The 26,050-nt window shown below is 40.6% G+C and overlaps 1 protein-coding gene across 7 annotated transcripts in view; it reads left to right on the top strand.

Annotated features, from left to right (window-relative positions):
• GTDC1 (glycosyltransferase like domain containing 1) overlaps window positions 1–26,050 on the top strand; it is a 290,540-nt gene that overhangs the window by 247,595 nt on the left and 16,895 nt on the right. For 5 of the 7 annotated variants that reach the window (XM_073305405.1, XM_073305406.1, XM_073305403.1 and 2 more), the window contains 2 exons: window positions 14,380–14,489; window positions 18,312–18,413. The exons of 1 other annotated variant lie outside the window; for it this stretch is intronic. In XM_073305405.1, the coding sequence (XP_073161506.1) occupies window positions 14,380–14,489; window positions 18,312–18,413 (212 nt within the window). The remainder of the gene's footprint in view (window positions 1–14,379; window positions 14,490–18,311; window positions 18,414–26,050) is intronic. One more of the 7 variants, XM_073305409.1, reaches the window with a different exon arrangement.

Below are 26,050 nucleotides of genomic sequence, written 5' to 3'. Positions count from 1 at the left end.
TTATTCTCCCAGGGGATCCTGCCCATCAGTTCCCTGAGGGAGTCAAAGTCTGCTTTTCTGAAGTCCAGGGTCTGTATTCTGCTGCTTTCCTTTCTTCCTTGTGTCAGGATCCTGAACTCGACCATCTCATGGTCACTGCCTCCCAGGTTCCCATCCACTTTAGCTTCCCCTACTAATTCTTCCCGGTTTGTGAGCAGCAGGTCAAGAAGAGCTCTGCCCCTAGTTGGTTCCTCCAGCACTTGCACCAGGAAATTGTCCCCTACATTTTCCAAAAACTTCCTGGATTGTCTGTGCACCGCTGTATTGCTCTCCCAGCAGATATCAGGGTGATTGAAGTCTCCCATGAGAACCAGGGCGTGCGATCTAGTAACTTCTGTGAGTTGCCGGAAGAAAGCCTCGTCCACCTCATCCCCCTGGTCCGGTGGTCTATAGCAGACTCCCATCACGACATCACCCTTGTTGCTCACACTTCTAAACTTAATCCAGAGACTCTCAGGTTTTTCTGCAGTTTCATACTTGAGCTCTGAGCAGTCATACTGCTCCCTTACATACAGTGCAACTCCCCCACCTTTTCTGCCCTGCCTGTCCTTCCTGAACAGCTTATATCCATGCATGACAGTACTCCAGTCATGTGAGTTATCCCACCAAGTCTCTTATTCCAATCACATCATAATTCCTTGACTGTGCCAGAACTTCCAGTTCTTCCTGCTTGTTTCCCAGGCTTAGTGCATTTGTGTATAGGCACTTGAGATAACCCGCTGATCACCCCTCTTTCTCAGTATGAGGCAGGAGCCCTCCCCTCTCGCGCGCTCCTGCTCGTGCTTCCTCCTGGTATCCCACTTCCCCACTTACCTCAGGGCTTTGGTCTCCTTCCCCCGGTGAACCTAGTTTAAAGCTCTCCTCACTAGGTTAGCCAGCCTGCTTGCGAAGATGCTCTTCCCTCTCTTCGTTAGGTAGAGCCCGTCTCTGCCTAGCACTCCTCCTTCTTGGAACACCATCCCATGGTCAAAGAATCCAAAGCCTTCTCTCCAACACCACCTGCGTAGCCATTCGTTGACTTCCACGATTCGAAGGTCTCTACCCAGGCCTTTTTCTTCCACGGGGAGGATGGACGAGAAGACCACTTGCGCCTCAAACTCCTTTATCCTTCTTCCCAGAGCCACGTAGTCTGCAGTGATCCGCTCAAGGTCATTCTTGGCAGTATCATTGGTGCCCACGTGGAGAAGCAGGAAGGGGTAGCGATCCGAGGGCTTGATGAGTCTCGGCAACCCATCCTGTATCCTCCTGGGGCTCATATTTGGTGTTGTCTCCATTGTCTCTTCCCCTTTTCCTGTAGGACTAGCCGGTCTTCTCTTCTTCCTTATCCTTCCACCTCAGTGACTACCTGCTGAGCCCCTTCTTCATTTTCCAACTCTGCAAACCTGTTCTTGAGCTCTATTTCTCCTTCACTAGCCCGTCTTTTCTTCTGCCTGGTTCTTTTAGTCACATGCTTCCACTGACCACTTTCCTCACCCAGTCTTCCCTCAGAATTCCTCAGTCCTGCTTCCATCTGCAAATCTGAGCTTTTCCCTTGAGATACCTCATGTCTTGGCTCCATAATCTGCTCAAACCCCTTCCTAAACTCAACCAGACTTTCCACCTGCATCTCCAAACCTCAGATCTTTTCCTCCATCAGCTCTATCAGACGGCATTTCATGCAGACAAAACTCTTACCAGGTACCCCCTCCAGGATCATGTACATACCGCAGCTTCCACATCCAGTCATTTTCATTGTGTCTTCCACGACATGAGTCACTCCCACTGCTGCCTCTGTATCTGTCATAGCCTTCCCACCTAAATCCTGTTAATCTGGGAAACACAAACTACACGAAAACACCACCACCCACAGCAAAAACAAACCCCAAACAAGCACCACAATACAAACTCCCCTTACAAACTCCCACTCAAACTCCCCTGTTTACAGCTCTGTTTGCTGGCTCCTGTGCCGCTTGATCTTAATCTAGATAATAAGGTATATTTAATTAATTTAATTTAAGAAAGTCCCCCCCCGCCATTCTGTGAACTGTGAAAGTAATTATTACTAGAATGTGTTTCAGATTGTAGTTAATATTTTTGTGAAATGATTCCTTTTAATTTAAGACAAATATTATCCACTTGAGGTACAATCGTTAACTGACTCTGGGCTTCAAAACATCCCTGTGAAGCTGTGTTACTGATCCCATTTTACAGATGGGGAAACTCAGGCAGAGATGTCACATGGCAAGTCAGTGACAGTGCAGTTCCAGACTCCCAAAGTCATGCTAATTTTTCTAAATCATGCTGCCACTCTTTAATATAGACTATTATAAATCTTTATTCAGGCAGTAGGATGAGATATGATGTTGCATGTAAAATGTTGAATAATGAATAATGAATTTTAAAATTACACTCAGTGGTACTTATAGATATATGCCAGGACTAAGGTGTTGGCCTCAAGTGAGTCCTTCGTACTAGTTCAGTGCATTCTGCATTTGAAGACATTTCCATTCAGTGAGCTGAACATGCTACTTCTAGCTTCTTGAGAATGGGCTAGCCAGATATAAAGGCAACAGGAAGCTGGTATCAAATGAGTCCTGTTACAGGCCTTTGGTACAGTGCATTTCAGGACTCAGCTCACTCTGCCCAAGTATGTTTTATATACATTTTTACTGTATTAGTCAAATCAGTAAAGAACCACAAGCTTATTCTTAACTTTGAGTTATTGTTTATCACCCATCTGAAGAATATCATTACAAACCCTTTCCATCCCTCTGTCATCAGCAGACTCAACAATTGCTACGTTCTTTTGCTGACTGCCTTGCTACTGATTTAGTACCCACTTCTCTTTAGTTTCTTATCAACATATTTTACTTCTCTGTGGTTTTGAGCCTCTTCTTCCGTCACTAATGCCCTGTATTTCCACTGATTCTATAGTTTCTATCGTCAACTCTACATTGATTCTTTTGTTCTCCTCTCTCACCACACTGTCTTTTCCACTAAGCCACAACCCTCACTTATCCCTCTCAACTTCTTTTCTCGGTTTCTCTTCCCTCACTGCTCAGTGCCTTTGGAGAAAAGTCTACATTGTCTTGGGGGGAAATCCAAGCATCAGGCTAACTTTCTCCCCTGTAATTTTATTCTTTCTTCATTCAACTCTTCCTTGCCAAACGGCTTTATTTTTTCTCCTTAATTGACTCCTATCCTGTAATTTCTGTCACCTTTTCTCTATCTTTAATACCCTTCTCAGATCTTCTCCAACACTTCCTCTTATCCCACTCTCAGCCTGTGATCTTGCCAAGAAAATGTGGATACAATGTAACAGTTCTCTTTTCCCTTCCTTCATCCTCCACTCCCACCCTTACTCACTGAATCTTAAATGTTCCATCTACTTTCCATTGCCAATCTGACTACTGTACTCATCTCTTTCAGGCTCCTGATCTCTCTCCGTCCCGCTCACACCCTTATTTTTCCTCAATCTCTTCCTTTCTTTTGGTTTGGTCCCCTTTGCTTTCAGAAATGATGCTGTTTCACCTATTATGAATAAACCCACCTTCACGCCCTCTTACCGCCCATTTGCTGCCAACCTCATTGTGCTTGCTGTCTATTCTCACTATTTGACTTTCCTACCAATAAATGGATCCTCTGCAATGGGGCTTCTGCCTCTTCCAGTCAACTATGACTGCTCTCACTAAGGTCACAGATGACCTATCTCTAGTCAAGCATCCTTCTCCATCAGTCTGCTGCATCAGCACTGTCAATCATCCTCAACATTGCCTTCTTGTTTTTACTCCCTTGGTTCTAACGATACTTTGTTCAACAGGTTCTCCTACTTTCCTGGCTGCTTTTTCAGAGTCTTATTTGGTGGTTTCTTCTTCACCCAACTGCAACAGTGTCCCTCAGAAGTCTGTGTTCCTGGCAACCTCCACTTTAATTACCACCACTGTGCTGGTGACTTCCAAATCTGCCTCTCTACCAGTGAACTGTCCCCTTCTGATCAGCCTCACATCTGTCTTTCCAACCTCTCTGCCCTGCTGGGTTATGCTTCTCACACCACCCTCTGCTCTGATTCCAGTTGTCTCTTTGTTATGTCTGACATAGAATGTAAATTCCTTGGGACAGTGACCTGCCTTTTATTTATCTCCAAATGCTGCTCACAGCTTTGTAAATAATGAATGATACCTCCATGGACCAAAATTCAGTGTATCAGCTATTTTCTGGTGACTAAAAGGTAGCTAGAAACCTCTGTGTTAGCTCCCAGTTTTCTAATACACTGAATTTAAAAAAATTGGGTCCTTATTTCTAAAGATGTCACTGGTGTTTCAGTATCAGTACCACTATCTCTCACCTTTCTTCCACTGACAGCCAAGTAATTGTATGATATGGAATCCATATAATATTGTTGCCAAAAGATGGTCCTGGGAGGTAAGAGAGCTGGGTTCTGTTGGTGGTTTTGCCACAGCCTTCTTATGTGACTTTGGGCAAGTAACTAAATCTCTTGGTGATATGAGAATGCTTCCTTACCTTGCCGGACAGTTTTTGATCTTTTGCTCATTATTGTTTGGAAAGTGCTTTGAGTTTCCTGGGTTTAAGGCATTATGTAAGTGTAAAGTATTATGATGTGCCCCCACTATTTTGAATTCTCTACCACTGAAACATGGGAAATCACCCTTGTTAAATATTTTCAGAAGATTAAGATTGACCCTTTTAGTATTGCTTTTAGCTTAGCTCATTCCCCTTTCAAAATGCACAGTACCTTGAGAGATTGTTATGACAGGGCCTGTATTAAGTGATGTTGTATAACAACGGGTACATGCCCTATGGTACATAGTGAAATTTGAGAGATTTTTCCCCTGCCAGATTACCAGGTTCATTTTATTGCATCATTTTAATTCATATAACTATTGTTATTAAACATAGATACTTTTTAAAAAGAGAAACATGTATCTTGCTTTTCTGAGCAAGTTCTATCTGTTTTACATCTCTTACTGTTTTTAATAATGTATCCTTCTCATACAAATAACTGAGACTGTCAGCAAGATACGATCAATGTCAGGTATATCTAAGTATGTTTCTGACTATACCTTAGACTCTTAAGTAACATGGATCTCTTATTGAAACTAAACCCAAATACAATATATGTATCTGCACAATCAGATGATTTACAAGGGCCAGATCTGCTCCTCCATTTTACCTCTTTTGCAGATTCAGGGTGACCGAAACATTTCAAGAATTTGCGTCAATTATGGCATATTGTCTCAGTCGAAACAAAGAAAAAATTTCAGAAATGTTTTCATTTTTCAGGCTGGATTCACAAGGGGATTTAGGTGCCATTCACCAAACAGAAGAGGACGAAATGGTGGTGGTGCCCCCCCCTTATACCCAATAGTCGAGTGGTAGGGCATTCACCTGGGATGTGGGAGTCCCTGGCCTTGGAGCAGAGCCTTGAACCCAGGTATCCCTCCTCTCAGGTGAGTACCCTCACCACCAGGCTATAGTGTATGCTGGGATGGGCCTTTTTCAATCTCTCTCTTGCTGAAGCTATTCCACTTTGTATTAAATACTTGAATAGTCATTGGGCCAGAGAGAGTGAGAATGAGTCTAGAGCCTGGTGGTTAGAGCACTCCTCTGGGAGAGGGGATACTCACCTCCTTCTCCTTGAGTTTGTGAATATAGTTCTTCATTTCCATTGCTTTTCTTAAAAAGATTAAAAATGCCCCCAAACCAAACATTTTATTTCAAACAAATGAAATGTTTCATTTGGCCAGAAACAAAATTTTTCTGACTTTTTCAATTTACCAAAAATTCTGACTGATTTGTTTTGGTTCAGCCAGAGCCAAAAGATTTTTTTGATTTTTTTGGAACTGCCAGCAAACCAAATAATCAATGATTTTTGGATGAGTACTCTGCCATAGGAGATTCCCAGGTGGCATAATTCCAAACTTTGCTGGCTCTACACCTAAACTTCCTGCCACTCCCAACATAGGGGATGGGAGTACTGCTAAACTCAGTCAATCCCTGGATAACAGAATAGTCTTGTGAGGACCATTATCAGCCAGTACAAAGAGAAGTTTTGGCTGGCCCCCAGATCAAAGGAGCATAATGATGATGTGAAGCCACTTTTGTCCCCTCTTCCCCCATTGGGTCCTGTGCCAAACACAATTTGGCTAGCCAGGAGGATCTGAGCCATTGATTAATCAGCCCAGATAGCACTCTTGTGTGGTGGAGAAATAAACAGTACTATCACCATTTTACAAATGGAAAAACTAAGGTGGAGAAATTGGAGGCTGAATCCTGGTCACAAAGGTAAATTTCCCATTGGCTGAAATCAGAATCTAGTCCTAAATTTCTTGTCCAAGTTCACAGAGGAAATCAGCGTAAGAGCTCAGGAATTCCAGGCTCCCAGTCCTGTGGTCAGATTGCTAGACCATACTTCTCTTTAGCCATTTCTAGAGAGGTTTATAATGTAACACTAACAAGCACTCTGTTAAGTACACACATGGATATGGAGGTTCAACAGTTCTAAAGGCACTGCCTCCTGCTCAGGGTTAAACCATATTACCAGGGCAGAGTTGAGAAGTATGTGTTACCTTTGTCCATGCTGTAGCTGTTGTGTAGCCAAAAGACTGTCATTCCAGCACCTTTCATGCTCTCATATCCAAATTTAGAATATATTCATGTCCAGTTTCTGTTTCCTTTTTACCAACTGAATAATTACAAGCATTCAGTCAAGCAAAAATGAATACAAGATCATTTCAAATATGTGAGAATCAAGGAAAATGGACCAGAGACATTCTTATTAGCTTAAGTTTTCCCAAACATGTAGTGAAAAAAGTTTGCATAGTAACATCAAGCTTTTTACAATTTTGCAACTGCCCTTAAGAAAATGGAATATATATATATAATTGATAATGCTTAACAAAACTCAAAAATGCAACAGATGCAGCCAAAAATGCATGTCATTTTGAGCAGATCTTTACAGAACAGACATTCCATATTGTGTTCATCTTTTTCCACAGTCACTGCTATGACAATCTGGTGTGTTTAACAGTTGTTGCTGAGTAAGGGAGACTGGATTGTATATGATTTTCCCATGTCAGCTGAGAAACACATTGCTTTCCTCTTTGGTGGGATAGCTGTACCATTATTACTTACCATAATGTATAAGAATACATTTTAATGTATAGATTCCCATGCCGAAAGCATTTTACAAGCCTTAACTAAATTACTAAAAATAAAATGATAATGGTGTTGTGCCTGTAAAAGTCACAGGACCCAGAATACTGAAACAACATAAACCACCAAATTAGAAAACTAAAAGATACATGAAATTCATCTTTAAAATCCACATACATTATTACTATTTTTATATCAGGAAAATAGAGAAGAGCTAAATATTTTACAGGGAAAATGTGGAAGGGGGATCACATGCTCACATGGGAAACCCATAGGAAGGATTTCTGTGGGCAGGAAAAATCAAAAAATTCCCCTCATAGCATTTCTTCTATTTTGGTGAGTGCAGAATTTGTCTCCCCTCCCTCACCCAATTCTCCTCAATATTTCCAATTGCCATCAATCTCAAAATCTGTGTAGATGCCTAGGATTCATTACGCATATATGGCCATATGTGAAATGGCCATGTGCCTCCCCACAAGTTGTAGGGCAGCTACAGCTGCCAGCTAACCTGCCAGCTCCTACACAGTGTGACTCCAACACCGTCCCTCACAAGTGATTGCCTCTGGGACCCCTGCCCTCCTCCAAAGGAAAGGGACATACGCAATTATGGAGGGGCTCTGCACATCTTGGGATTACATAGTCTTTGCTGTAGGTCTGTGTAGGGTTTGGAGGGCATGCATCATGGCCCCATCCCTCTTGCTTGATTCTCCCCATGTGTGGCTGCTGGATACCACAGAGAGGGGGAATATCCCCATCCCTGAGAATGGAAGATGGTGCAGGAGGCAGCTGGCTCACCTATTTCTGTGCAGGTGGGGAGAGGCCTTTGCTTTAGACTAGATCTGGCTCTGAAGTAGGTGTGGACACATGCCACTTGTCTACATATTCATAGCCTCAATCTAAGAGGTCCCATTGACTTCAACTTACTTGCACTTGCTCAGCATCTCTCAGACTTAGGCACACATTATGTAGATCAGGTATTCTGCCAACAGTAGTATCAGGTACTAAACACCTGTAACTGCCTGCCTCAGTGGAAGATTGAGGCCACCAGTGAATATTCATGACTCTTAAGAATTATCCTAACACAGATTATCTTCCTTACAAGCTTTATCACTACCACTTTTACACCTGACAAGTCTGGCTCCTCACTTTGTGTTGCTATTTTCCAGCTCTTCTTAAAATATATGGCCACTTAGAAATTAATGACAGGTTTCAGAGTAGCAGCCATGTTAGTCTGTATTCGCAAAAAAGAAAAGGAGTATTTGTGGCACCTTAGAGACTAACAAATTTATTTGAGCATAAGCTTTTGTGAGCTACAGCTTATGTTCAGATAAATTTGTTAGTCTCTAAGGTGCCACAAGTACTCCTTTTCTTTTTGAAAGAAATTAATGGTTCCATTCATTTCAGCTGGACATTTTGAAGAGAATTAGAGCATTAGAAGTACATTTTACACATCAGCTATCCTTCCAGAAATGGATAATTATTTTATTCACATGGATACAAGCAGCTTGTTGGTATTTCAGTCCTGGGTCTTTGTAATTTAAAAGTTGTTGAATTTTCTCTGAGTCAGTATTCTCATCCACTTTAGTTTATTGGAACCATCATCATGAAAACTCCTGGTCCACAGATGTGAAACAAATTACATGGCTTATGCTGTTGCATTCCACTTTATTGTTGGGAACAAAACAAAGCTGGGGGATATACAACTTCTTAAAGTAATTATTGGGGTGGGCAGGTTAATCTAATTTTCTAGACCTTAAAATTTCTGAAGATTTTAAGCCTAGAAAAGTACCGTTTTAAACGTTAATTAGAAGATACATTTGTTTTAAATCAGTAAACCAAAAATATTGACTGAATTAGAAATTAATACATGTAGAGCTGCAGATCTCATTTAGCTTGAGATTTCCTGAATGATATAATTATTAATGTTTCATATACAGCATCTATATGATAAACCTACAGATTCATTTTACGTAATTAGTCTGTGGAGGAAATACACCACTACTTCTGAACTGTCGATTTTCCTGTAACACAAGAAGGAAAACAGTTCAAGTTTCTAAATAATAAATTAAAAACAAAATATTTTAAAGACATCTGGTCCACATCTGTCCAAAGTATACTACTTTAAAGCAGAGTAATTAAATGCAAGAAATATTATAATCACACCTTAGAATAGAGAAAATAACATCTTCCATTTTTTATGTAATTTACCAAATTATGGAAATTTTTATTCATTTATGGTGTCTTTTTAACCTCTCATTCTGTCATAATAAAGAAGATGAAAGCTAGATGCTAGTCCTTCTTTTAAAATAACCAATCCAGTGTTTTTAAGACCTTGACTGCAGAAAAAAAAAACATTCTAAATCTTTAGTTATCTTCAGATGAAATTATAAATGTTTACAGATTATTTCTTATCCATTACTAAAGTAACTTTAAACCCCCCCCCCATTAGTTACTTAAAGCCCTGATGGTGCAAAAAGACCCCCACATCAGATGTGTTCTTTCTTCTGTATCCAAATATCTAGTCATAAAATTCCATTTGGGAATTTTTTAGCAAATGCATTTGACTAACATATTGCTTCTGCAAAAACATTTGTTTGCCTATTGCTGGGGACAGTGTAAATATCCTAGGAGCATAATGGAGTAAAATCTCATTCCATGGCCAAGTTAGTGATAGAAAAGTAAGGGCGTTGTCATTTTATTCATAAAAATCTACAGAATAATAATTTCAATGGTGTCACCTTCTGTGGTGTGGCAGCGGGGACTCACCGGCTCCCATCTCCAGGTGCTCCAGCCGGTGGAAAGTTTGATAATACAGTGTTATCAGAAATGGGTCAAATTGGGTATCATTCAAAAGCCCTTTCTCCCTCAAACATAATGGTACCAAACATGACAAATCTAGAACAACTATATAGATATATATTTGAGAGAAATGTTTAAAAATCAACATTTTTTAAATTATACTTCAAACACAGATTCATTGTTTACATTAAAAAAACAACCCTCTTTGGTAATCCTAGGGAAGTTAAATGTCCTATATGTCAAGGTTATTCACCAAAGTCATTATCAGAGTTGTCTCTGTCTAGGGCAGTGCTGCTAGGTACATTGTCACACTGATTCTCGTGCTACACTTACACAGCTCCATACAAGGCAGTCTGCTGGCCAAACATTTCCAGGCTGGTGAGCATCTTCTCTTTGCATGTAAGCATTTAGTTAGCTGAAGGATTGGTTCGGGAATGTATGGTATTTCACACATAACTAGTGTGATCCGTCCATCCTCCAACACCCATCCAGGTCTGACAGGGGAGGGTAGTTTTGGATGCACTGGATCATCCTGGGTCCATTTCATTGTTTGATCATTTGCCTTCTTGATCGCAGACAGAAATGCATACCTTGTCAGAAGGAATTTTTCTTTCTTTGTCTGTTTCTTGGAAAACATCCACCAACGTAACTTTGCAACTGCATAATAATGGTCTTCAAATGGTAAACTTGGCGTATGAACATATCAGGTGCATTTATGACTTCATCAGTGACTGTCTCAGCCATTCCAGGCATCTTCAGAGCAAGGAGAATCTTTGGAGGCTAAATAAAAAATCTTCCAGTAAATTAATTTGGTCTTTCCAACCAGCCTTCCAGTAGTGTCACATCCTGAAAGTGTCTGAGAACCTGGCAGTACTGTGGTTTTAATGGTCTGAGTGAGAGGAAAACATCTCTGAGGGATATACAGCAATTCCGTTCCCCAGCAGCAAGCACAAAAACAGAATCTTGCAGAAGTCTTGGGTAGCATCTCACAGAGAGCACTAAAACATCTGTGTCTTGTGCAAAAATCCAGAGTTTAGTAGCACCTCTCTTTGTGGCATTGACAGCATGCAGGATAATTTTAGTGTCAGCCTCCTCATGGGAACTATGAAGAAACTCCACTGAACAGTGCAAGGCATCCGCTTTGTTACACAATGCAACAAAGAAATTCTTTCAACAATTCCTTGCATGCTAGAGTGTTTTTTCTGCAAAGTATGCAATTAACTAATCCTTCATTTGAGTATGAGACAGCTTCTTTAATGTGACTTTGAAGATGTTTGTGGAGTCAATGATTTTGTATTGGACAGGTGAAATAAGATAGTCTCTCTTCTTTCTAGTAGTATTTTAATTGATTCCTCTACATATGTGTCAAATATGAGGTGGATTATGTCATTGATCCAGTATATTCTCTGTAGCTTCATAATTAAATTAATCAGCCAAATCTCAGCAGGCATTAACAGTTTCTGGTTTGTTGAGAACTTATACCTCAGCCATTTATGATTGCTATATTGAAAGGACTCTGCTGGCATAAGATACCAGTCACATTGTCACTGGGTGCTGGCTTAGGAAGACCAGGCTAGGTATGTATTAGTGTACTTTAGTTTGCTTTTCGTTTGGCACGTATGCCTTCTTCCATCGCATTCAAACACAGCTTGTTGTACTACGAAGAATTTATACTTTCCTAAAGTCTCATGTAGGTCAACATCATGGGGATTACCTGTCTGTGGTTAGCTCTGAAAAAATCCCTGCTATGTTCACTTTGATTTTCTTTTAAGTCATTTACAGCTTTAGTCTTTTCTTGATTGGAGACCTTAGATTGACAAACCTCTGGATAATGCTTTGGGTTTTGAAGACTTCAAACAAGTCATGATCCAAAGTATCCATTCACTTCTCATCACTTGGACCTGTTTTGTCATGATTAATAAGCGCTGGTCTGTCGTACTCAGATGTGCTGTCAATCCAAGTAAGCTCATCCTGTCCTCTTCTTGGCACTTAGCAGAACCTAATGGTGCTTTATTACTTCTGGGAAAGTCATTCCAGCTGTGCATAATATTTCATTCAAAATTCAGTGGAGTTCTGGGGTTGTCAGGAAAAACTGGGCTTCTGTGTTATGCCCACCAACCCCCAAATAACTTTCTTTTTGCTGCGTTTTCATGCTCTAGAGCTTTATCTGAACCAAATGCCCAGCAGGGAATTAGCGACCTTTAAACACTCCAATTTCCTTCTTTAAATTCTTCCCATGTGTCTGGGGCAGACTTCACTACACCTCTTATTTCAGCAATTTACCAGGCAATCATTGCAGAATAGTTGGTTAGATCTAAAGCAAAAAAATATTTCACAAAGTCTTCCAGTCCTGTCAAATGCAAATTCCAATTAGCACTCTGGACAAATGAAATAAAGAGAGCAAAGACTCTCCCACAGCTAACACTTGTCCTGGCATCTTCGACTTTTCCTGGTGCTTGATGTACTTCCTCTGCAACCTTGCCAAATTCAGTGTATGGGTGCAGTTCATGTAGCACACAAGCTGTCACGGAGCCACATGTTTAACCAGGTCCCCTACGGTGGTATTCTCCAAGATTCAGATATTAGCTGGTATTCTTTGCTCCCCGCTAATGTCTAAAAATGATCAAGATCAAAGTAAAAACAAGGATTTTGTAATACATTTCTTTGGGATTGGGTAATGGGGTAGCACCCACCTCTCACGAGCATGCCCTGGTTGAGTGCGTGTGGCTGCACTCTTGGTTTGTGGTGACCTCTGTTGGTGGTTCTCAAGCACCAAGTCAACCGAGTCTCTCACACAATCTGTATGTGAAGCAAACCAGACCTCTTCCGGTATATACAGACCACCAGGGGCGTATCCCAGTACCCCTCTGTTGGTATCTCTGTAGCCCTCCCTGGGTTCAGTCTTTAAATAGTCCCAGCCCAGGTATGGGGCTGTACCCTCAGGACACTATCTTCCTGCAGCTCTTCCTCGGCTCAGTCCTTACTCAGTCGCAGCAGCCAGCCAGGAGCCCCTTCTTGCATCCCCAAGCCCTGCCAGCAACTGATCTGCCCATGGTCCTTCTGCTCCTTCAGCCAGCCAGGAACACAGTTCCAGGCAGCAACTGACTGACTCTAGCCCTACAATTCCTTTTATGTGAGTCTGTGGGGCTCTGATTGGCTCAGTGCTCTCTGCAGCCTCCCTTATTGGCTGCTTCCCCACAACCATGCTAGGCCACTGGAGGACTTTCCTTCTTCTCCTCTCTGGGATGGGGTGTGGTAGGACCCTGTGACCTCCTGCAGGGAGCCTCTGGGCCTAGTACAACCCATCACCGTGATTGTAATTAATTATGTTATGTAATGTATGTATGTTATGTAACTATGTGCGTACTGTTTACAAAGGTATTCCATTAATTTCAGACTGGATGCTGACATCTTAAGCAGTACCTCATTAGAACTCTTTTGGCATTATAAACAAAGTTGATAATCAATACCACTGAACCACTTCTTTCCTAATGATACTGGCAAATCAAGTCAAAGCACTCCTTATATGTATAGTAATCTGTAACATTAAAAAAATTAATCAGGTATCATGTTCTGAGCATGTTCTGTTAATCAACGGACACAATTTTACTTTGTGAGGGCTGCATGTTTGACATGCCTGTATTTAAAGTATAATTTTAAAAAGCTAATTTAAAACATTTTTCTCAAATACATAGCTACATAATTGTTCTAGGTTTACCTTGTTTGGTACCATTGTGTTTGTGGGAGAAAGGGCTTTTGAATGATACCCAATTTGGCCCATTTTTTATGATACTGTATTATCAAAATTTCCACCAACCAGAGGACCTGGAGGGAGGCGGGGGGGAGGGGGGAAGCAATTCCCCACCACACTGCAGAGGGTGACACCATTGAAATTATGATTCTTTACATTTTTACGAATCAAATACCCCTCCCTTACCTTTCTATGGTTAACTTGCACATGGAATACACATGCTCCCTGACTAAAAAATTAGTATGATTTCAGTGTTGTCTGTTCGTGTGGCAGAGATATGCTTATAGCTATATCTATATAGCTTATAGATTTAAATATTTAAATCTGTATGCTATCTAAGTTGTTAATTTAAAGAGTGAACACAAGGTCTCAGAAAGATGGGCTAGGGAACAGGCTTAAGACTCTAACAAGGCTGATTTGTGGTCTTGAATCCTGGGCTGAGGAAAATAAAAGTCCATATGGCATAAGCCATCATGCAGGGTGAATGAGCAGAGGAGGAAGTCATGCTTAGGGGACTGAGCCTGAGGTCCCCAATACCAAAAACAGAGGTTAAGATAAACCTTACTCTGATAAGGTAAAAAGTTTTCTACAAATAAACATAACCTAATTCAAGGTAAATTCTGTTTGTTTATTTCAAGGGAACATGACAAAGACCCTGAGAGTTTCTTTAAAGTATTACTGAAACTTAAGGAGATGGACCTACCTTTTCATGTGTCTGTCCTTGGAGAGACCTTCACTGATGTCCCAGGTACCTTTTTGAATGATCTAATTCTTCAGGTGGCAGAAGCCAGACAATTCTAGAAGTTATGGGGTTGGTAAATTACATAGTAAAACAAAAAGATGCTGGTATGTTATAAAATCAAATTGTTATATTAAAAATATTGCAGCGCTCTTTGATATTGCTTGAGAGTATAAAGCCATTTATTTATGATATGTGTTCCATGTAATGCATTTATATGGATGTAAAATATATAGATGTAAGAGATTGGATAGTTCAGAGAATTATTAATGAGATACAGAGACTTTCAACTCTAGGTCACTGGTCTGAATTCTCCACTGACCAAAAGTCATTACTATTTATTTGATGGCAGCTTGGCCTATATGAAATAAGTGAAATGTGTCTTAGTTCACTTCCTAGTGGACAAGTGTTAACATCATAAAGACTACCATCATAATTGACACTAATTGTTGACATTATCAGCAGAAAGGACAAGACGTGGATGACAATGGAATTAAACTATCCTCTCACCCTAAGAGTGGTCCCTTCAAGTTATACTTAAGTCATATATTTATATATTTACATACATACAGAGAGAGAAAGTGACAGAGCATGTCAGATATTCAGCTGGTGTGAATTAATGTAACTATTGACTTCAGTGGAATTTTGCTAAGGATCTGCTGCTTAATATTCCTGTGCTGTCATTTGAAATGTCTGAAATACTGCTATTGTTGTTTGTTATAACTGATGTGTCAACTATGTGCTTGAGCCTTACCAGGAACTTTTTGTTGACTTGAATGAACATACCCCGAATTTACTGCAATTTTTTTTCTATTTCTGGGTCAATTGCTCTATGTACTGTTTAACCTCTGATCAAGTTTTTGTTCTCCACATCCTTAGCTAATAGAATTGTGACCTTGCGGGATGCTTCTTGATATTTGTTGAAATTCAACCCCATTGCCCACACAGTTTTACATTTTCTGCAATTGCCCTGCTTTAAGTGGTAATGGTTTTCTTCTTGGAGATTTTCAGGTAGAGGCACTAGACACTAATTTAGTTTAAATCTAGGGATCATTTACACCATGACCATGTCTTTATACCAATTCTATAATACCTTTGGTATAAAACTGGCATAGAGACTTAGGGCTATATTCAAAAAAGGATTTAGGCTCTACAGGCTTTACTGGGATTCAGAAAGCCCCTGCTCAGCTCCCCCCCGAATCCTGTTGGTGCCTAAACTCTCCTAATACCTAAATTTTTGCATTAAGAGTTCCCTAAGTGCCTATGTTTCTGCCTCTGAACATACGCACTGCAGCCCCATCTCAGGCATCTGGATGCCTATGTCCCAGAGCAATGCATGAACTGGGGGAAGATAGACATTTCTCCGTGTAACTTGTCAGTGTGTTCAGTAAGTATGTTCAGACCTCACCTACTGGACTGGGCCCCTACAGAGAAGCTCACACAAAATCCAAATCTCTCCTTGTGTGTAGTCCAGTGGTTACAGTGCTCTCTTGGGATGCGGTAGACTCCTGGTTCAGTTCCCTTCTTCACCTGTGGGAGAGAAGGGATTTGAACAGGGATCTGCCACCTTTATGGTGAGTGCCCTAGCCACTGGGCTACAGGATAGTCTGACAGGGGCTCCCTCCATCTCTCCTGTTGAAGTTGCTCCACTGTGGATAAATAATTTCAAAAGTAATTGGAGCAGAGGGAGTGGATCCTGGATCTTTTACCTCCCAGTTGAATGCTGTAACCTGCAGGCAGCAGAGTCATTTTCATGCTTGCTCTCTCTCTCTGACCCAACGATTCTTTCACTATTTATCCACAGTGCAGCAGCTTAAACATTGGGCGAGAGAGAGCAAGCATGAGGATCCAGTCCCCCTACTCCAATTATTTTTTTAAATTATTTCACCACAGTGGAACACTTCAACTGGAGAGACTGACTGTCAGACTCTGCAGATCCATCAGAGGGAGCCTGGACTTAGGCACCTATTTCTGAGAGAGGGGCAGGGCTTACCACTTACCCCTCAGCTTGGCATCTCTTATTGGTTATCAGAGATGAGAAGGCGCCAAGTGTACTGACTTTTGTGAATCCCATTCTAAGGCACCTGTCTCTCCCCATTCATTGTATTGGGAGCCTACAAGTGCCAAAGTCAGACTTTGTGAATCCCAGTGATTTTTTTAGGTGCCTACATTTCTTTGTGAATGTATCCCTTGAGCATAAATAGACTTCAAACACTCAGTGTGATGATCCTAACAGGAGCGTATGTAATATGCTGAGTAAGTGGTTATGCTGCCAGTGGCTGGCCCGCTTGCAGGCTAAGAGGCTACTACTGCCATCATCCTTAGAGGTAACAAAGATCATGGGTTCCATCCCCAATGATGAACCAAGGTGAGGCATTACGTTATATAGCTAATATATTTGAAATGCTACAAAAAGTGTCCAGTTTTGTGCTCTGACAATTAATGGAATGCAGTAAGGCATTTCAAATGTATTAATCTGATTCATTAACATGTGACTGATCTCTAGGGTACTAATGTGACTCCTTTTCCCTAGTATTCAACCGTCTTTAATGTTTTTATCCTGACAACACTTCTGTGGGATAGGGAAGTGCCATTATTCCCACTTTACAGATGGGGAACTGATGCATAGTGAATAAATGATGTGTTCAAAGTCATACAGGAAGTCTGCAATGGAGCAGGGAATTGAACCAAGGTCTCCCAAGTCCCAGGGTAGCATTTTAACCACTGGACAATGCTTCCAGTCTATATAAGTGATGTTTTTTCTTAGCTTTCATATAAGGTCCAATCCAGCACTCATTGAAATCACTAAAAGACTCTCATTGGTTTGAGTGGGCACTGGATCAGGTCCATAGTGCACGCTTCCAACTGTCCCACAATAAAGACACTCTAATTTAAAACACTAAGTTTGCATCTCAGTGTAATCCTGATGCACTCTCATTTCACATCAGCATAAATCACCTTGGTGTGGCATATCTGTCTAGACAGATAATCTCCTGGAAAGGAACACTGCAGCACATTTAAACCAGCAACCACCAACCTCCCACTTCCAGTTACTCTTATGGCAGGATCCAGGTCACTGATCGTCAAAGGTGAAATGACATGCCTTTATGCAAATTCTACATAAGTGACCATCTTACACCCAAAATCAGTAACAGAATATAAATAAATATATACAATTTAAGCTAAGTAGTTAAAATCAGTACGACCCTGATCCTGAGTGTTCCCAACTCCCGCACTGGAAGTTAAGGATATTAGCACTAAAGCTGGTCAGAAATTCTCTGATGGCACGTTTTCCCATCAGAGAATGCTGATTGATTGAAATTGAAATGTTTTGTGAAGACAGTTTGATTTCAGCAGCATATAGATGGAACCCAGTCTGGTCTCCATCAGAAATCTGCCTGCTTTCCTGCCAGCTCACCTGCCCAGCTCCTTAGCAACCCACCTGGTGACTTGCTGGGACCTCAAGTTCCAGGCTCCTGGGTCCTTGGAAGCTTCTGTGGTGGGCTGACAGGGAGCCTGAAAACCCTGAGAGCCAGAACTCCAAAGCTCTGTGGCCCCTGGCGCAGCTGGGGTCCCAGGCTTCTGGCTCCTCTGCAAGCCAACAGGCAGGATAATGGGGAACTGGGAGCTGGTAGGCCCTGGGAGCACCGGCTCCCTAGCTACCAGGCTCATAGCTTCAGGGAAGCCACCAGGTGGATTACCCCAGACCCAGGGCTTTATTCTGCTTCACAAAGTCTTTCAAAATATTTGGTTTTCATGTCAAATTGAAATGAAAACACATTTCAAATGATCAAAATTCTATGTGAAATGGAATTACTTTTCTCCATACAGCTCTAATCAGCACATCTAAGAAGATGCTCAACACCTCCCAGAACCAGGACCTTGTTTTCTGTTGGTTAAGGCAGGATTCTGTATTTGCCTTTGTTATAACTGGTAAAAATACTAACACCTAACGCTGTGTAAAATGCCTCTTTCTGTGTGCTTTTGACTTTAATAATCTCTTCAAAGTAGTAGGGGAGAAATGGAATGTGAAACAGAGATATTGTATTTAAAATAAAATTTAGGGTTAAGAACTCCTGTGGAGAGCTTCTGGTTTATGTCTATCATGAAACAAGTCATTAATCTTTAATATTTGCATATAATACTCTTCTGCACTTTGCTTCTTTTCCTGGCTTGTGAGGACAACTGTTCTGTATAAAGTTTTACACAATTCAAAAGAACTGGAGCTAATTCTGACTATACACAGCTTATGTTGGACATATTATACAAATAAACAGTAAGAATAATGAAACCCTATTTTGGGAGGATATGCAGTAAATTAAGTAGCTTTTTTAAACTAATGATGGGTGAACCTCAAAACATTGGTAGTTTGGCTCACATATAAACCTGCTTTGTATATTTTCACCTCTTGAGTCAGTAAAATTGGGCTTGAAACAATTGGTCTTAGAACAAGCTTATTTGTTAGATTTCTAGTATTTCCTGCTTCCTGTTCAACCAGAAATATCACAAGAATAGTCTTCTTTCTAGTATTCTGGCACTTCCTCCTCTGGCCCTAATAGGAAATTAATCTGGTCTAAAATAACTATGTGGACCACTGAAGTTGTTCGATTTCATTTGAGCATTAGGTGAAGATTGTTGGTCCCGTTCTTCTGTGTTGGGTTGTTTGTTTGTTTGTTGCCCAGTTCTTCTTTTTATATTACTTTATGAAAGCCAGTTCTCCAAAGGCAAGTCTTCAACAGAGATGCTCACTTGTGCGCTTAGCGACCTCTGGCACAGGAATTTGGAGCACTCTTCAGAGAGAAAGAAAAATTCAAAAGTTTTACTGTACAGCACAGAATTCTTCACTAGCCACATGAAGGCAGTGTGCCTTGCACTCCAGGTAAGACAGAGGGAGTATGACTTATCCTTCATAGAATCATAGAATTAGAAGGGACTGCAAGGGTCATCTAATCTAACGCCCTGCCAAGATGCAGGAATTGTTGTGTCTAAACTATCCAAGACAGATGGCTATCCAGCCTCCTTTTGAAAAATGTGGGTTATATTTTCCTGGTGGCTCCAAGAGGAGTACTGGCTACTGTATCATTTATCTGCCTTTTTCAAGGTGAGTCTTTTCTTTGGTATTCTGTTAACTGTAACAGGGACCACGACCCGTCCCTCTTCCTGGGGCCTGCTTGCTGCCCCAGTAAGGCTCCAAGAGGCTTCAGGCTTGTGCAACCCATGTCTTTATTTACCTACAGTTATCCCATCACCAGTGTCTATCTATTTACAAGCTTTACAGGATTATTCAACCTCTTTTACAAGCAGTCAGCCTTCAGCTAGGAGGCCTTGGGTTCCCTCCCTCCCTCACTGACTGACTTCTCCCTGGCTGCCCCCTTGGCTTCTGGCTCCCTCCAAGCCTTTATAGCCCTTGGCTTGTCAGGCCAGCAGGTGTTGCCAATCCTCAGGCCAGCATCAGGCTTTTTCCATCAGCCCAAATCTGCTTCTCCTGATTGGAGCTGACTGGGCAGGGGCTAATTAGATGCTTTTGTACCAGCACCCTGCTACATAACCATTTTGTGTTAATTTTGTTTCACTCTCTCCACCAGTGGAATGAGGAACAGGACAAGCAGTTACACGGATATCTGGACCAATGACAGGTCTAAGGTGCAACCTCTAACAGCCCGCAGTTTTCTGTGTAGCTTCTGTCATTGATATTGAAGTGAACCATCATGGCTAGAAATACAGAAACTCTCATGAACCATAGTGATGGGAGCAATTTAGAAGAATCTAATGACATTCAAAGCTTGCAAAGCTCATCTTTTCCCCAAATATTTGAAAACGGGGGAAATAATAAGTATGTAGAATTCTTGTGGGGAAAGGGAAAACTGAATTTTTAAGTTGACTGTCTTACTTCTGGTGGTTTATATTTACCCATACTATTCACTTCGGATAAGTTTTTAAATTATGCCTAGGGTACATACAGCATATGGATAATTGTCCTTTCTTAAGCATTTTTATAAATCCAAACAAACAAATATAGAAACTGTTGTAGCCATCCTGGATAGAAATGGGTGCTATATATGACTCAAGAGCTAGGAAACTCACTTTCTGATGGCATACAGCACTTGGTTTTAGCACTGATTGACTGACACATTGGATCTTAAAATCACTACATTATTATTATCAAAAAGAAAAATTATTTTAAATAATGTTCAGAGATTTTAAAGTGTGTCTGTTAAAATTGTTTCCTTTCCTGAGTTAGACTAATATAGGAGGAGGGGTGAAAAAAGTAGCACCAGATTCTAAGATATTTTTTCTGTAAAATATGTGACACACACAGAATATATGATGGTGTCCTGTGGAGACAAGTTTTATTGGCAGTCATTTTGGATGATGCTACGTATCTTATTTGTAGCTTCTTGTGATGAAGAGAATCACTAGCCAGTGTGCTGCCTTCTGGCTAAGAAGGGCATTGCAGGGTTTCATCCTCTGTAGTCCTGCTGACCAGATCCATCTATGGTCCCCTCTTGACTTGTGACTCTGCCCTCCACCCGTGTCACCTTTGTTCTCATTCCTTCTGGGGTAAACCAGGATTTTTACCCAATAGTCTTTCTGGCCTCTAGTGTCTGGAGTCTTCTGGCTAGTCCTCCCAGTGAGGCTGGAGGGGAACCCAGTACCTCCCTCTACTATGTGTTCCAGCTCAGGGACCTTTGTGGCAAGTGGTTACATTCTGTCTGGTCAGACCTCTTGCTTCTTCCTAGCCTACTTCCTCCAAAGTGTCCACCTTCTCCTCCAGGAGTTCATATTCTCAGCAAGAATCTGCCCTAGGTTCCAGCCCCTAGTCTCAGTATTCAAGGCACCAAAAGAGAAGAAAGTAAATTAACAGAAATAAGGAGCGGTTCCAGCTTCTCTGTCCTACCTGGATCCTCCAGCAGTCTGTATTATTGCTCGGTGTTCACAGTCAGTCCAGCATAGCTTGGTTTTCTACAGTGCTCCTTTCTGGGAGATGAGGGTCAGAGGTCTGTCCACCTCTGCAGTCTGGGGTCTTATGAACTGAGCTTCTTCCTTTTGTAAGCTCTTCCTCCAAGATTGGCATGTGTCACAGGTGTGAAAGGGTGGAGCTGCCTGAACCCAAAGCTGCTCTTTAACCCTTTCTTGCCTGGTTTCGGGGTTGTATACACACACTTCTACACATCATGAGTAATGCAGATCCTCCCAAATTCATGCCAATAAAACATAATATACCACACCTCATGTTTTTATCGTCTATCTATCCATTCATCCTCATATATAAATAGACTTTATATTAAGGGCAATGTGATGAAATATGATTCATCACAATGGATTTGAGGGGCCACATTCCCTGTGAATGTCATATGTGGGTCATCCCTAACAAGTGCCAATAAAACTTATGGCACATACTTTACTGAAAATTTATTTAGCGACTTTTTCAGGTTTTGTAAAGGAATTTAAAGGTATTGTATTTTATATTCTCTCGTTATAAGACTAAATTCCCTTAGTATCACAAGTTCTTACTTTACACGCTTTGGAGACAGAGGAAAATATAATTGATACATTTTATAGAATACCTTAAAAAAGCCAAAATCCCACTATTGAGGAAGAAGGCCATACTAGTTAAAATAACAACCTGGTTTAGAGGCAATGAGGAAGCAGCCATACAAAATTTAAATATATATATATATATATATATATATACATATAAAAAATTTGCATAGCCACTTCCTCATTGCCTCTAAACCAGGTTGTTTATATATAACAAATTGAATAAATGAGAGGTTGATAGGAATGAATATAAATCAGAAGATAGGAATTGTAGAAAATTGATAAGGGAAGCTGTCATAAATATAAAGGGAAGGGTAAACCCCTTTGAAATCCCTCCTGGCCAGGGGAAAGCTCCTCTCACCTGTAAAGGGTTAAGAAGCTAAAGGTAACCTCGCTGGCACCTGACCAAAATGACCAATGAGGAGACAAGATACTTTCAAAAGCTGGGAGGAGGGAGAGAAACAAAGGGTCTGTGTCTGTCTGTGGTCGTCTTGGCCGGGGACAGAACAGGAATGGAGTCTTAGAACTTTTAGTAAGTAATCTAGCTAGGTATGTGTTAGATTATGATTTCTTTAAATGGCTGAGAAAAGAATTGTGCTGAATAGGATAACTATTTCTGTCTGTGTATCTTTTTTGTAACTTAAGGTTTTGCCTAGAGGGGTTCTCTATGTTTTTGAATCTAATTACCCTGTAAGATATCTACCATCCTGATTTTACAGGGGGGGATTTCTTTATTTCTATTTACTTCTATTTTTTATTAAAAGTCTTCTTGTAAAACACTGAATGCTTTTTCATTGTTCTCAGATCCAAGGGTTTGGGTCTGTGGTCACCTATGCAAATTGGTGAGGCTTTTTACCAAACCTTGTCCAGGAAGTGGGGTGCAAGGTTTTGGGAAGTATTTTGGGGGGAAGGACGCGTCCAAACAGCTCTTCCCCAGTAACCAGTATTAGTTTGGTGGTGGTAGCGGCCAGTCCAAGGTGTAATATTTTGTACCTTGGGGAAGTTTTGACCTAAGCTGGTAAAGATAAGCTTAGGAGGTTTTTCATGCAGGTCCCCACATCTGTACCCTAGAGTTCAGAGTGGGGGAGGAACCGTGACAGAAGCAAAGAGACACAAGGAGAAATCTATGGCCAACAGAGTTAAAGCTAATAAGAAGGAATTTTTAAAATATGTCAGATACAAAAAGAATCCTGACAATGGTATTGGTCCATTAGTAGATGGAAATGGTAGAATTATCAATAATAATGCAGAAAAGACAGAGGTGTTCAATAAATATTTCTGTTCTGTATTTGGGGAAAAAACTGATGATACAATCTGAATATATGGTGATAACATTCTTTCCCTACCATGAGTAGCTCTTTAGCATATTAAACAGAAGCTACTAAAGTTAGACTTTTTTTTTTAAATTCAGCAGGTCCAGATAACTTCCATCCAAGAGTTTTAAAAGAGGAGCTTGCTGGACCATAATGTTGCTTTTCAATAAGTCTTGGAGCACTGGAGAAGTTCCAGAAGACTGGAAGAAAGCTAATGTTGTGACAATTTTAAAAAAGGGTAAACAGGATGACCTGGATAATTATAAATCTGTCATCCTGACATCAATCCCCGGCAAGATAATGGAGCAGCTGATATGGGACCATAGGTGCTAGAACTAGACATGCTGGGGGTACTGCTGTACCTCCTGGCCTGAAATGGTTTCCATCATATACAGGGTTTATACTTTGGTCCAATGGTTCTCAGCATCCCCATTATACAAATTGTTCCAGCACTTCTGTACAGGACTCGATTAATAAAGAATTAAAGGAGGGTAATGTAATTGATGCAAGTCAACATGGGTTTATGGAGAGTAGATCCTATCAAGCTAACTTGCAATATTTTTTTTGGTAAGATTACAAGTTAGTAAGTATAATAGTAATAAAAGTAATAGTGTTGACATAATATACATAGACTTCTGTAAGGCATTTGACTTGGTACCACATGTCATTTTGATTAAAAAACTAGAACAATGTAAAATGAACATGACACAGATTAAATGGATTAAAAACTAGCTAACTGATAGATCTCAAAATGTAATTGTAAATGGGGAATTGTCATCAAGCATGTGTGTTTGCAGTAGAATTCCTCGGGGATTGCTTCTTTGCCCTATGCTATTTAACATTTTCATCAGTGACCTGGAAGAAAACATAAAATAATCACTGATAAAGTTTGCAGATAAAATGAAAATTTGGGAAGTGGCAAATAATGAAGAGGATAGGTCACTGATTCAGAGCCATCTGGATCACTTGGTAAAATGGGCAGAAGTAAACAATATGTGCTTTAATATAGATAAATATAAGTGTATACATCTAGGAACAAAGAAAGTAGGCCATATTTACAGGATGGGGGACTTTATCCTGGGAAGCAGTGATTCTGAAAAAGATTGTGGTGGATAATCAGCTGAACGTGAGCTCCCAGTATGATGCTATGGCCAAAGATCTAAGGTGATCCTGGGATGCATACACAGGGACATCTCAAATAGAAGTAGAGGTTATTTTACCTTCATATTTGGTACTGGTGGCTGGAATACTGTGTCAAGTTCTGGTGCTCACAATTCAAGAAGGATGTTGCTACATTGGAGAGGGTTCAGAGAAGAGCCACAAGAATGATTAAACGTTTAGAAAACACACCTTATAGTGATAGGCTTAAAGAGTTCAATCTAAAAGAGAAGATTAAGGGGTGACTTGATTACAGTCTATAAGTATCTATATGAGGAACAAATATTTAATCAAGCAGAGAAAGATATAACGTGATCCAATGGCTGGAAGTTGAAGTTAGACAAATTCAGACTGGAAATAAAACATTTTTTTTAACGTTGAGAGTGATTAACCATGGGAACAGTTTACCAAAGGATCATGGTGGATTCTCCATCACTGACAATTTTTAAATCAAGATTGGATGTTTTTCTAAAAGATGTGTTGTAGGAATTATTTTGGGGAAATTCTATGGCATGAATTATACAGGAGGTCAGACTAGATTATCACAATGGTTCCTTCTAGCCTTGGAATATTTAAATGAATCGATGAGAATCTATGAATAAAAATCTAAATAATCACCCATTTCAGTGTACAATATTCAGGACCACCAGATCTAGAAGCAAGTGTTGTGTATCCCACTGGAAAGTTTGGGAATCCTTCCTTTCCAAAGTTGATAAAACTCCCATTTCTAGAAGTTAAGGCAAACAAGATATTGGATCTTAAATCTATCAATGGGCCTCAGACTAATGTGCCTGGGAGGAGAATTCCACATTAGGAAAAAGAAGGAAACAGTAAGTTTTATGACTGGTGTTTGTTTTTTATTTATTTATTGGGGGGCACTGAAGATAAATGGGATGCTTTGTTTTAAAGCAACAGTGTGTACCCCAATTCTGACCAGAGGCTACACTGCGGAGCAGATTTCTTCATGCCCATCCAATCTTTGATCTCCATTTTGAGATACTAATAAGATCATGAATTAGTGATAAATAGCTGCCTGATCTAGTATTTTTAGTAATGGGTATTCTTCTCTGCTAGGGGATAGGCTGAAACCACCAACTCATTTTAGATGGACTGTCAAATCACAATCAGATAGTAACGGCTTTTGGTCAGTGGCTGGCTGGCTGGCTGGATTTGAACTGATGACCTAGAGTTGAAAGGTGACACATCCAATTTGAAAGAAAAGTTAATTTAGAGCAGAGTTTTTCAGATTGTATCATAGCATTAACAGGTTCTGGAGAAATATTGTCTCTTGGACCCCCTTTCCTCCAAACGTCCAAAACCTGATCTCATTTTCAGCCCCATGACCCTCCAACGCTGTAACAACTAGAAGACATGGTGAATTGAGAAATTTATATACATTTTGAAATAAAATTAGTATCCCTTCAAAAGATCTATCCCACTGTCTCCTATTTCTCTCCATTTCATCTCCCCACTCTCCCCTTGTCAAGTCTCCTGCTCCCTGCCCCACTCCCCAGCATGTCTTTTGTGCCCAGTTTCCTGATCCTCCCTGCCCTGTTC

The sequence above is a fragment of the Lepidochelys kempii genome, chromosome 11 (assembly GCF_965140265.1).
Source record: "Lepidochelys kempii isolate rLepKem1 chromosome 11, rLepKem1.hap2, whole genome shotgun sequence".
Classification (NCBI taxonomy): domain Eukaryota; kingdom Metazoa; phylum Chordata; order Testudines; family Cheloniidae; genus Lepidochelys; species Lepidochelys kempii.
Note: the sequence above shows the minus strand (reverse complement) of the source record. Positions and strands in the feature narration are given on the sequence as shown.